A 13,197-nucleotide genomic window follows, 5' to 3' on the forward strand; every position below is an offset into this window, starting at 1 on the left:
TACAACTATGCTCTGTAATTTGTACACTTAAACAGCAAAAATGTAAGGTTCTATCTCATTATATTAGGAGAACAAATTATTAGAAAATCCGAGATAAACAAAGCTTGAAAGAATGAAATGATGTAGAACCCACACGCATATATAAGGTGATGTGTCAAAAATTGAGCACATCATGTCTGATTTACTACTTTGCTGTACATTATGCAATTAATGGAAGAGGAAAAATTACCAACTTTTCAAAGAAGATAGTAACTATACATGATAAACATGTGGAACCATGTAAAATTAAAAACCAGGAATATACATATATATCATAGCTACGTGAACACATCAAAATACCATTGGTTTGCTTCCGCATTATCTACTACCACCTCAACACTTTTAGCCAAATGAACTTCCTGAAAAAGAAGATATAAGTCTTCAATCTCAAGACTGATGAAGTTGACATAATGCACACTCTCCATGCCTAAACAGAAACTCCTGAGAATAGCTTCCGGACAACAGCTGCAGGAACAACTAGACAGTCCTAAATATCCAAATGATAATCTTTACAAGTCTTGATAGCAGGATGAAAGGTCATCTTCTTCAACACCAATCACTGCCAGCCATACTTGGTATCCAAACAACCTTGATTAGTGGGGTTTGCATGAAATCAACCACAGAGCCTCTGAAGTCAGAAATCAAGCATTCTACCACGGCAGATAGCTCAGCCAAATTAGTGTGAAGCCACAAGCAATATCCCCTTACAAACAAGTTTGTAGCACCGATTGCAAGCTCTAAAGTCTAAATAGCCGTACTTCAAAAAGATGCCAAGAGCCATTTGTGATCATGAATGCTAATTGCTACACCAAATTAGTGTATTAGAGCCCCAAATGATATCTCTCCCAAAAAAGTTCCGCAAAGGCTAGACAATTGACCTTCGACTGTATGCTATCATCATGGTGAAAACTAATAACAGGATACAGGACCATTGCTTTTGCACTAATTGCAGATGTGTAAGCAATCTGACACCCTGATTAGAGCAAGCAAAATCAACGATGAATCCTTGGATCTCAGAAAAGAGGCATTTACCATGCAAGAGAGCTGTAGAACCCATGGCGTGTAGTTCCCCAACTAGTATACCTCCTAAACAAGTCTTTTGCACCAATTGAGAAATTTAAAAATCCGTTTGTCAACAACATCCCTGAATGCACTTTTCCTTCTTTTTGCATCTTCAAGATCCAAAGTTCTATATGCAAGAGCAAGAAGATACATTGCAGGATGGAGTCTCCTGCATATACCATAAAATGGATAGTAAGTGTATTTCAAAAGGTATCAAAGCACCAATTAAAGTCATAATGGACTAATAGAGGGATAACATACAAAAGAGCTCCCTGAAAATAATAAACATCTAAAGACAACACCATTAATCACAATGCTGGCTTTTGACAAGAAACACAAAAAGCAAATTTTAATAAAAATAAATAAAAACACTAAATTTGAAAATAAATTCTGAGGTTTCACTGTGAACACATTTTTCAAGCCATTATAAGATTCACCAGATCTCATTTTATTTTTTTTCAACCCTTAACACACAGTTTGGAACCAGATGGAAAAAGGGTTCACCTCATTTGCAATTGAATTCATTGAATTAATTCGTATTGAATTATTATGCTTAGAACCAAACATCAACCGTCATGTGTTCCAAACTCATCAAATTACAGTATAAGTTAATCTAATTCACACAAATTGAACATAAATGCCAAACAAGTTGAAAATTAAAATTCCTGTTCTATTTAGTAAAGTAATTAAACACTAGAGTTGAGAAAACTGTGAATAATGAAAAAGAGCTTAACCTCAAAGCACACGACCTACTTACCGTTCAAATTGTTTGCCTGCATCAAAGCCATCCCAATACCGTTGTGATGGCAACATCCGGCCTTTCTTATCTCTGCCAAATGTTTCAATATACCAACCACCTATATCATGCATGCCACAGCGAGGCTCAAACAGCCAATATCTGTTCGCATAAGCTAGTTATGAAAACTATTTAATGTTACAATCTGTTGGACTAATCTCATATGATATACATAGGACTAACAGGATTACTCTAACCAACAATTTTTTGGGTAGCTTACGTAAAACAGTCTCACTTGAGAACAGAGAAGTAGATTTATAACTATGAAAGTGATATCACATCACTCTAAGTAAACTGAAGAAGAAAAAAAGGAACCACATAAAGAATAACAATGGTAGCAAAATGTTTGCACGTTTTGATAAACATTACAAACAATTGTCTGGTGACGCCAAAACTATCAAATTTAACACACAATTATGAAGAGAAAGAAATTACGCATGACAAAGCCATAGCATGCTCTTGCAATGAAGAAAGAACATGGAGGCATATTTACATGAAAATAAAGTATCAGAATGAATCCTTTACTGAAATTAAAGTGAAGCTTTCATACAGATGTCGCATCTTACTTGCTTGGTGGTAACTGGGCTCTACTGCATCTACACTCACAAACAGAAACCTTTTCTCCCAATTCATACCAAAACATGTGTTTCACCTGTACAAATGTTAAAAATATAAATATAAGAATAACTAATTTGAAAATACTCTATATATTATAAAGCACCTCTAAGGCAAATATAATTAGAATCACACAAACAGAAATATGTCACTGACAATAACAAAATTTCAGGCTGGCAGTAATGGTGACCAATAATGGTTCTTAACAAGATGCTTCATGCAATGATATGCATTTGTACAAAATGAACCCCCTAGAATAAAAGTCATGTCAGAATATAATATTTATGCAGGCAATATGAGAAAAAGTTAATCATCACTAACACCAAATCCGTTTTAGTTTAAAGAACTATTGGCAGTCATATTTCAGTGCAAGTGCATCTTAGAAAATGCACCACTGGTATATACAAGAAATTGCGGAGTATCATGCAGAATCTGGAACCTGCAGATTTTCCCTCTAATCAAATATGACAATGTATAAACTTTAAGCAAGAAATTGTATCGACAAGGATGAAAGCCAAAGAGCATAAGAACTTAAGAAAACCAGGTTTACAAACCAGCAATGTTCTATGCTTCATAATCACATGGGTTTTGGTACCACTGCTATTGTAGACAAGGCCAGACCCTTCTTCTGAGCTAGTCCCTAATCCGGTTATAGTTCCCAATAGAATCCTCGATCCAACGGCAGCACCTGAAAAAGAATCTTCAGTAAACCCTTCGCTGGTATGGACAGGATTTTCATTAGAGCTCAGAAATACACGAATGTGATCAGACTCTTCATTCTGCATCCCATCAGAGTAGCTTTTTGGAGGGGCTCTGGTGGCCGTAGCAACCACCCTCCCAGATATATGCAATTCTAAATCTTTATATGCATCTGATGTTTCATCTGTAACATCCCAGGTTCGCACATGAGCATTTCCAGCATCATCAACACCACCAGAATTCATGCAGATTCTCAAGTCCTGAACAGATTGACAAATCCCCAAACCCGCAGATGTGGAATAACTTAATTTCTTATTGCTGTAAGATGATAACTCTGGAACTATATTGACCAGGCAGACCATCCCAAAAAGATCACGGCCTGAAACAAAATGCAGCACCTCTGGGGTTTCATACACAGATCTCTCTTCAGCTTCAAAGCAGTCAGGAAGAAGGTCCATAGACTCAATTAGAGGGCCATAGTACGCCGCATGTATGGCTGAATAAAAATCTCCCTCAAGAACATCAAAATAACCTGTTCCAACAACCACCTTCCTCTCTGACAGCACATCATTTATAGCAAGTCTATACCACTTCAACCATTCAACAACTTCCATCTGCTTGTATGTAGTTAGATGACGCTTGTACATGTGCAATGTCATGCCGCACCCAGAATTTTTCTGCATAAAATTTCTCTGAGATAACAGGTCCCTGTCATAATGGGCCCTCTTTTCGCAATCTGAAAGAATCTGCAATCCATTATCGATAGTGCAGTCAGGTCAGAATACCTGTATTTGCCTTGTAATTTGTAAATTCCTCTTTGGATGATTGCTCATAGAAGGGTAAATACCTACGATCTTATTCAAAGAAGAAGGCCTATTGTTTGTATCACTTTATTAGTGCATCATGTGCAAAGAAGATACTGAGGGTATTGACCATATTTTCCTTCATTGTTCCATTGCTTTAGACTACGGCACAAGCTGTTTAGGAAAGACAGGATAAATTGGATAATTTCATTTTTGTCTGTCCCTTTGTTTGCTAAGAGACTTTTTTATTTTGGTGGAGGCAAAAAGAGGTCAATTTTCTATTTGTAGCCTCTTCCATTTTAATGGTCGAGTTACCAAAAGTTTAGTATTTCTTACAAAACAAACTGAAGTGGCAATTTATATGGTACATTTCCTACAGCCTACACAGACTAATGTGATACCCGCAGCATGCCACAGATAAGCTGCAGTGTCAGTTGGTACACGGAAATTGCAGTAAACATCCTATTTGTTCTTCTAAGAATCCAAGCAATAAAGTTCTCCCAAACATAAGATTTTTAATCTAGCTATAATACAAACCCCAATTCCTTTTTCACTAATCCAATTATAAATTTCAAGACTTTTTTTTTCTTTTGAATGAAAATTTAAGTATAATCACTTCCCAAACCATGTAATGTTCATTCATCATAACCAAAAAAAGTAGATGAAAATGAGTTTAAAATCGAATAATTAAAATCAGATAATTGAAGACAACCTCATAGGCGGCGAGGATTTGCACGAATCTGCGGGAAGCATCGGAATCGTTCTTGGACTCGGCGAGGTCCGGATGAGTCTGTTTCGCCAATTTGTGGAAAGAAGCTTTGATTTCGGCAAATGAGCTGGTTTCTGAAACGCCTAAGACCTCATAGGCGTTCTCCGAGGTGAACTCGGCCCGAGCTGACTCGGTTCTGCTACTTAACCACCGAGTTCCGGTACTCTGATTGAAGATAAATAAGAGATAACACCTTGGATTTGGTCGAATTGAGAGCAGAGGAAATGGACGATGGCGAAGCAAATCTCCGGGATGAGAAGCCATTTTTTAATTTTACTTGTTCATTTGGAAATTTCGGAAATTTTGGAAATGGTGGAGCTGCTGAGACATTGAGCGAGGAACAGTGAAGGTGTGGTTTGGGGAGTCACACTGAGACTGAGGAGTGTATGGAAGTTGACAGGTGCCGCTCGCTGCGCGTTCGTTAGAGGAAGTGAATGGTCCGGTCTTGACACGTGGCACAAGAGTTGCAAGGATTCTAATTTCAATTTTCTTTTATGATTTCTTTTTCAACTTTTATCATTGATGACATTTTTTAAGAACTCACTCCCCGTTTTCTCTTCTCTTTTTTTCTGTGTTTTTCGTTGTTCATATCTCCAGTGATGTTGGTCACTCACTCGAATTAGGGGGCGATGGGGTGGGGTTGGTCCGTTGGGATTACTTTATAACGTATTTGGGGGTTGATCGAGGGTAGTGGATGGGTGGCTACGGGAATGTGTTTATTTCCTAATTTCTCCGCTTAGGCCCCACAAAGAGGGATGACTTGGCTAGGCCCATAAGGCCCAAAGGCCGTGATTTGAAACCTAGGCCCAAATTTTCGATCCAGCCCAATGTGGGGATTGATTAAGTCAGTGACCTGGCAATATTATACATAACCTGTTAACACGACACGAATTCGCACAAAAATTTCAGTATTTGGATCCGAGTTATCGTGTGGTTAAACTAACAGGTTGTGTTGTGTAAATTTGAGAATACCCATTAACCCGTTAAGCTTAGGGCCATTTTTGTAAATTTATATATTTCCTCCTTTTTTTTTTTTTTTTTCCCATCTCATTCTTCTCTCCCTCCCCCATTCCCCGACTCTCCCGCTGTCTTTCTCTTTAAGTTTCTTCTCTTTTCATTAATTTTCTCAGAAACCAAACATAGCTTTCTTTTCTTCTCTCTCTCTCTCTCTCTCCCCCTCCTCCTTCTTCAGCTAACCCTCTCTCTCCCTGGTTGTGTCATTAATGGAAGTTTATGAATTGGGGAAGGAGGATAGAAAGAGGAAAAGGTGTGGTTTTGTACGTGGTTTTTTTTTTTTTTTTTTTCAGTTTTCAGTTTTTTAATTTTGTTTTAATTCTTAACGAGTGAAACGGATCATGTTGTGTGATTCGCAAATTGTAACGGATCGTGTTCGTGTTTGACATTTTTCACTAGTTTTCTTATCGTGTCGTGTTAACCTGTTAAGAAAAGCAGATTGACACAAACACTGCAAATACGACACAAATGCCAAATATTCTACGGCACAATATAAAAAAATTATGTTGATCATTAAAAGCATCTTTAAAACAGTATGCAAAATGACGTATGTATATTTTGCCTGCTCTTTCGAAGAAGAAAATGCTTATATAACACATCAAAACATGATTTGCCTACTCATTACACTCTTGGTGATGCTCTATAAAACAAAAATTAGTATCTCGCAACTTCACGAATCATTTTGTGATGAAAACCCGATGTAACTTGATATAAATGAATTAGGTTATACATTCAATTTTCGGCTGCAGTTGGGAACTTCAGTCACATCCTTCTAAATATCATAAATAATCCACATTAATTTCATAATATCATTTACTTCGAGGCAGTTGATGAAATTGAAAGACAAGACATTACTATCTAATTAAATTACCAACAAGAGAGGACAAGACTGTCCATCTGGTATAATGGTGCCATGAATTCAGCTATTTGTTTCTCTTGTCACTACAAAATAATGCACTTAGATAATATTAATAATGGACCTCCTTCATTTAATTTAGTCATGAATAGCAAATAATCAATCCTAATCTTCCATTTGAATTATGAAATATTTAATAATTTGTGTAGCTATACTATTACTGGTTTCAATAAATAATAGTGCCACAACACCAGCAGACAGATGGTTGTCGGGAAATGGAGGGAGAGGTACAGAAATATTATTTGCTTCAACCCACATGACATGTGTGACAAATTCATGTCACAAGGGCTTTCATCTTTGTATCTATCTTACTCGAGACAATTCAAATATTTTTTTTATAAAGATTCGTGGTATTATTCAATTCTCTACAGTATAAGCTACAAAGATATAATTGAATGTTTGTGTATTATAATTCAAGCGGTTAAGAAATTATATCTGTGATCAAATTTTACGTTTTAAAATTTCATCCTCCAATATTACTTGTATTTTAAAAAAAAACACTGAATTTTTATTTCGTAGGTTTAGATAGTTGTAGTTCCCAACGAACGGATGAGATTGACCGATAGAGCATTGTCCCCTCTTATCTGCTTTACTTTAATAATCAGACCACCATGCACACTGACTGCCCTAATAAATCCGCTGGTCTGCAGCTGGAGCTTCAGCTGGAGTGTTGGAGAAGGCAACAAAGCTGCAGCACAAACAGGGTAACAAGGACGCTCACCTTTTTCTAAAGATAGAGATAAGACTAATCACATCTGACGCTTGTCATTTATTTTTGCCTTACTGAATTACTTTCCTTATCTCACCAGTTTGTTCCTTTATTTTTATATCCAATCTCGCTGTCCATTTCCACTATGGGGTGCACGTGACCTTTAGGTCCACAATTGCATAAATTCAGAGCTAAATTATGTATAATTTTTTTAGTAGAATTATGTTTGTTAGTTCAGTTAATTAGGACAATGAGTTTGTTCTTTTGCAACAAAATTGAATCTATCTCTTTATAAATTTGATTATTAGATAAGTTTAATTGTAGTAATGGTTTCTGAATTATTCTCGTACTTATATTTTGGTCACTTAACTCCAAAAATAGTTTCAAAAGTCCCCCAATTATGTATCATATTGCACTATCCTTCTGTCAAGTATGTTTATTTTTCCGTTAAATTTATAGATAAACTTGAAAATTCATTCTAAATGCTTATAAAAATGAAATAACAAAAAATAATTAAATTAAACTAAAATAAAATAAAGAAAAAGGAAAGCGAAATTAAGGGAAAGACAACTCAATTGCTTCTCCTCTCCTTTACCCAGCTCTGTAAACCATCAACCATATACATCCATAAATGTAAAATCACAGTTAGTAATTACCCATAAAAGAGAGAGAGAGAGAGAGAGAGAGAATTGGGGGTGGGTGCCAGCGTGATAGAGAGAGACGGATTGGGGTTGGGAGGAATTGGAGGAGGATGGTGTGGGTTGTGGAAATGGAAGAAGGGAAAGGTCGTGGATGAATTGCTGAACTTACTCTATTTTTGATCAAAAAAGTTACAAACTTGACACTAAAGAACAATAGTGTAATACTATACATAATTAGGGGATCTTTGCAATTATTTTTAGAATTAAGTGACCAAAATATAATTACGATTATAATTCAAGTATCATTACTACAATTAAGCCTATTACACAAATGGCCAATCTCTATATCTTTTTAACAATGAAAGAATGAACAATAAACGAACCCGTGAGTGAGATTTCTTGTCTTGGTTGTTTATTACGTGTGTGGTGGGAAACGTTTGCGTTGGTTGGCGTACTCGCTAAAGACTCAACCACCCAAAGACAAAACTTTGATAGAATTATGTACAACACAAATAATTAATTAAGTTGTAACCCTAAAAAAAAAAGTAATGATAACCCAACTCTAATTTTATCCACTTATACTTTGTTTTTTAGTTATAAAATAAAATGTAAGTGGATAAAATTGAAATGAGAAAATTAGTACTAGAAAGAAACACAACCCACCTGCTGTGCCATAAAATCACTTAAAATAATTATTTAAATAAGTGATTTTGTAAAAATAATTATTCATCTTTCCAAAATCACTCTTAAACAAATCTTAATTATCAATAAAGAGTAGATAGAGTAGACCAAAGAGACACCCGTGGACCCAAAACACCTCAAAATTCAACAATTTTTTGACATTATATGCAGTGTAGCTCAACAATCTGTGATGAAATTGAAAAGTTTGGATTGTAGTTCGGAAATTGGGTAATTGATTGTGCATAACTGGGTCCCACAACATCGGTCGGGGTTTTATTGTATTATATGACAGAAAAATACTATTGACATACGCGTTGTTATGAAGAGTGTTGTGAACCGTTGATGTAAGTGAGTCTCAAAACCCATAAACCGGAAATATCTTCACATGAGCGTGTGAGCGAGTGTCCCTAACACGAGATATTTAGGTGTGAAAAAGGTTAAGACTTGACGGCCTTTATCTGCAAAGAGAAACTGAGCCCAAGGTTAGTGGCAGAATCTAATCTACACCACCAGCTCCTAGTGTACAAGGCATGGGTAAAAGTTAAAACCTAAAAGAAAGAAAAGCCTGAAATGCATGTGACGAAAGCTTAATAAGCTGTTTCCACTCACTCACGTTTTTTGTCCCAACGCAATCATTCAAAACCACCCACCGCTTCTCCCTTTCTCTGCTCTTTTCCCATGATTTCACTGTCCCTGCTAATATCTACACAGTAACGCTATCTCTTCTCTCTCTCTCTCTCTCTCTTTTATGTGTATTAAATAAAAAGTTCTTCCTCTTCCTTCAAAACAACAGGGGAGTGAAATAATAGTGGGATTTGAGAGGCTCGTTGGCTAAGCAAAATGGGCATTATTATGTTTACCTCTGTTATGCTTCTTTTCCTTCTGGGTCTCTGCCATTTATCCACGGCAGCGGCGGTGGACAAAAACGACGTTGCGAAGCCAAAAACGACTGCAAGCACTACTTACATCGTTCACATGGCTAAATCCGAAATGCCGGCGAGCTTCGAGCACCACACTCACTGGTACGACTCGTCGCTCAAAACAGTTTCCGACTCGGCCGAAATGATGTATATTTACAGCAATGCCATCCACGGCTTCTCCACCAAGCTCACCCCCGCACAAGCCGAGTCACTCCAATCCCAACCTGGAGTTCTCTCCGTGCTTCCCGAGTTGAAATACGAGCTCCACACGACTCGGACCCCGGAATTCCTCGGACTCGGCCAAACCACCGAGACGATCCCCCAGTCCAACTCGGAGAGCGACGTCATCATCGGAGTCTTAGACACCGGCGTCTGGCCCGAAAGCAAGAGCTTCGACGACACCGGACTCGGACCCGTACCCGGATCCTGGAAAGGCGCGTGCGAATCGGGTACCAACTTCAATTCTTCAAACTGCAATCGGAAACTAATCGGCGCCAGGTACTTCGCCAAAGGCTACGAGGCCACGCGGGGCCCGATCGAGACCTCCAAGGAATCGAAATCCCCACGCGACGACGATGGCCACGGCACCCACACCGCGTCAACCGCCGCAGGGTCGGTGGTCTCCGGCGCGAGCCTCTTCGGCTATGCCCTAGGAACCGCACGCGGGATGGCCCCTCGCGCCCGAATCGCCGCGTACAAGGTGTGCTGGGTCGGCGGCTGTTTCAGCTCCGACATCGTGGCGGCAATCGACCAGGCCATTGCGGACAACGTGAATGTTCTTTCGATGTCGCTCGGCGGCGGAATGTCGGACTATTTCCGCGACAGCGTGGCAATCGGAGCTTTCTCGGCCATGGAGAAGGGAATTTTAATCTCGTGCTCTGCCGGAAATGCGGGTCCTAGTGCCTACAGCTTGTCGAACTCGGCTCCATGGATCACGACAGTTGGAGCAGGCACACTGGATCGGGACTTCCCTGCTTTCGTCAGCCTGGGCAACGGTAAAAACTTCTCGGGCGTTTCGCTCTACCGCGGTAACTCCAACGCAGCCCCAACCGCCTTGACGCCGTTTGTTTACGCCGCTAACGCGAGCAACGCCACGTCAGGAAATCTATGCATGATGGGGACTTTAATTCCAGAACAAGTGAAGGGGAAAATAGTGATGTGTGACCGTGGAGTCAACGCAAGAGTCCAAAAAGGAGCGGTGGTCAAGGCTGCCGGAGGAGTGGGCATGGTATTGGCCAACACCGCCGCCAACGGCGAGGAGCTGGTGGCGGACGCTCATTTATTACCGGCCACGTCGGTGGGTCTGCAAAACGCCGACGTCATCAAGAGCTATTTGTTTAAGGATCCGAACCCGACCGCCACGATATTGTTCGAGGGGACTAAAGTTGGTGTCCAGCCTTCACCCGTAGTTGCGGCATTTAGTTCTCGGGGCCCGAATTCAGTTACTCCGGATGTACTGAAACCCGATATTGTTGCTCCAGGTGTCAACATCCTAGCTGGGTGGTCCGGGGCTATAGGCCCCACGGGACTGGCGATCGATGCGAGACGCGTGGCGTTCAATATTATCTCGGGTACGTCAATGTCTTGTCCGCACGTGAGCGGGCTAGCGGCTCTGCTGAAAGGGGCCCACCCGGAGTGGAGTCCGGCGGCGATTCGATCGGCGCTAATGACCACCGCGTATACAGCTTACAAGAACGGGCAGAAGTTGCAGGACGTGGCTACCGGAAAGCCGTCCACGCCGTTCGATCACGGCGCTGGACACGTAGACCCTATATCGGCCCTCAATCCGGGGCTGGTTTATGATCTAACGGTGGACGATTATCTAAACTTCCTCTGCGCGTTGAATTACTCGGCGACCGAGATTAACAGCTTGGCGAAGAGATCGTACACGTGCGACGAGAAAAAGAAGTACAGCGTGAGGGATCTAAATTACCCATCTTTTGCCGTGAACTTCGAGAGCAGATATGGAGGCGGGACGACGTCGTCTAACGTGGTGAGGTACACGAGGACGCTGACGAATGTGGGCCCCTCGGGAACTTACAAGGCGAGTGTGACGTCGGAAAGCCAGTTGGTGAAGATATCGGTGGAGCCCGAAACGCTGAGTTTTAGTCAGGCGAATGAGAAGAAAGGGTATACGGTGACGTTGAGTGCGGTGGGTTCGGTGCCGGCGAATGCAGAGAATAGCTTCGGGAGGGTGGAGTGGTCGGACGGGAAGCACATCGTAGGAAGCCCAATAGCAATAAGCTGGAATTAGGGAGCAAATTAAATTATAGAGGAAGAGGAGGCAAATTAGATTGTAATGGCTTGATTTCTTAAGTCAAAGAGTGTTGAGGAATCAAGAAATGTTGTAACATGTAAGATTATGTGGTGGTGATTATGTTAATTTCGAGCTAACAATGGAGGTCAGAATTTGAGAAAGAAGGACAATTTGAAATGGAATTTTCTGTGCAGTTGTTGTTTGGTAATATGTATATGCATGGCTCCTTCACCTCGAGGCTGCTCAGAATTGAGGATTGAGAATTTGGACGTGAGTGGTTTGCATGGATGAAGAGGCCCAACGGCCGTAGATCCACAAAATAGTGTTGGGCCCAGTCTACGTGAATCGAGTGTTAGCCACACATCCAACATGTGACATGACATGATGTGTGAAACCGCCCCCATCATGTTTATAGGTCCAAACAAATAAAACACTTCCAACCACATTATGTCATCCGGGACCGAGATCCTATTTCATTGTCCCTTTTTTAGCTTATCCTATTTCATTGTCATGGATCGAGCATGTTACAATTATAGCAGCTACCTAGCCACGTAAACCCGGCAACTCCTAGCAATGAGACACGTTTCCGACACTCTACACGTGGCAAACTTGCAGAGCAAGAGATAAAACATGATAAAAGGACACACGCAGAAGCCAAGAGAAACCGAAGCAAATCAATTCTAACTCACGTAAACGAGAAAAATCGATATTCGTAATGGAGAGTACGCAAGAGCAGCAGCAGAACAGGAAGCCAGCTGCTGGGGCTAGCGAAGCCAAGGGGAAGATAGAGGAAGGGTTGCCAATGAAGGACAGTCCGTACCTGCAGTACGATGACTTGGAGGATTACAAGCGTCAGGCCTATGGAACGGAAGGCCATCTCCAGGTGGAGCCCGGCCGAGGCGCCGGGTCCACCGAGGGCCCCACTGTTTCTGGCGCCAATGTCTCCTTTCAGGGTGATCTCTCCGCCACCGAAGCTATTAACCGCCAAGGAGTTCCTTAATTAGTTTTATTTTTATTTTTCTTCATATATATATATATAGAGTATGTATTGGAGTGGTGTATCATATTGGTATAGCTACATATATATACATACATAGCAGACAAAAGGGAGAGGAGACGTTTGCCATATCTCTTCACCTCCTGAAACATTAAACGGTAACTGCTAAATGAGGGGGACGTTTTATGTAACTTTTTATTTTACTTTTTTGGATATCCCACAAATTTTCTTTCAATCTTTTGATAGTTGACTTGAATATCCACAAAGAGATCTTCGACG

General features: G+C 40.4%; 3 protein-coding genes across 4 annotated transcripts; 2 read left to right on the forward strand and 1 right to left on the reverse strand.

Annotated features, from left to right (window-relative positions):
- Positions 119 to 6,361, reverse strand: LOC18772558. Of its 2 annotated transcripts, none has more exons than XR_002272057.1 (5): positions 4,727 to 6,361; positions 3,067 to 3,957; positions 2,464 to 2,549; positions 1,859 to 2,012; positions 119 to 1,270 (listed from the first exon to the last, which is right to left on the reverse strand). XR_002272057.1 is itself a non-coding variant. In XM_007205234.2 (5 exons), the coding sequence occupies exons 1-5, from the start codon at positions 5,045 to 5,047 to the stop codon at positions 1,126 to 1,128; spliced, it is 1,584 nt and encodes a 527-aa protein (XP_007205296.2). In that variant the 5' UTR covers positions 5,048 to 6,356; the 3' UTR covers positions 119 to 1,125. The 2 variants fall into 2 exon arrangements, 1 of the variants encoding a protein (XP_007205296.2); XM_007205234.2 differs by having other exon boundaries at positions 1,859 to 1,999; positions 4,727 to 6,356.
- LOC18772286 (subtilisin-like protease SBT1.7) lies at positions 9,013 to 12,102 on the forward strand. The gene has a single exon (XM_007208008.2). The coding sequence runs from the start codon at positions 9,585 to 9,587 to the stop codon at positions 11,916 to 11,918; it is 2,334 nt and encodes a 777-aa protein (XP_007208070.1). The 5' UTR covers positions 9,013 to 9,584; the 3' UTR covers positions 11,919 to 12,102.
- On the forward strand, positions 12,241 to 13,154 carry LOC18774956. The gene has a single exon (XM_020565243.1). It carries the CDS (start codon positions 12,637 to 12,639, stop codon positions 12,919 to 12,921), a length of 285 nt encoding a protein of 94 aa, XP_020420832.1. The 5' UTR covers positions 12,241 to 12,636; the 3' UTR covers positions 12,922 to 13,154.

This window comes from Prunus persica, chromosome G6 (assembly GCF_000346465.2).
Source record: "Prunus persica cultivar Lovell chromosome G6, Prunus_persica_NCBIv2, whole genome shotgun sequence".
NCBI lineage: Eukaryota > Viridiplantae > Streptophyta > Magnoliopsida > Rosales > Rosaceae > Prunus > Prunus persica.

Coding starts and splice junctions, on each gene's coding strand:
- LOC18772558 (XM_007205234.2), bottom strand. CDS start 5,047: ATGGCTTCTCATCCCGGAGATTTGCTTCGCCATCGTCCATTTCCTCTG. Junction 3,958..4,726: donor AAATCCTCGCCGCCTATGAG/GTTGTCTTCAAT, acceptor AATGGATTGCAG/ATTCTTTCAGATTGCGAAAA. Junction 2,550..3,066: donor TGAAGCATAGAACATTGCTG/GTTTGTAAACCT, acceptor ACATTTGTACAG/GTGAAACACATGTTTTGGTA.
- LOC18772286 (XM_007208008.2), top strand. CDS start 9,585: ATGGGCATTATTATGTTTACCTCTGTTATGCTTCTTTTCCTTCTGGGT.
- LOC18774956 (XM_020565243.1), top strand. CDS start 12,637: ATGGAGAGTACGCAAGAGCAGCAGCAGAACAGGAAGCCAGCTGCTGGG.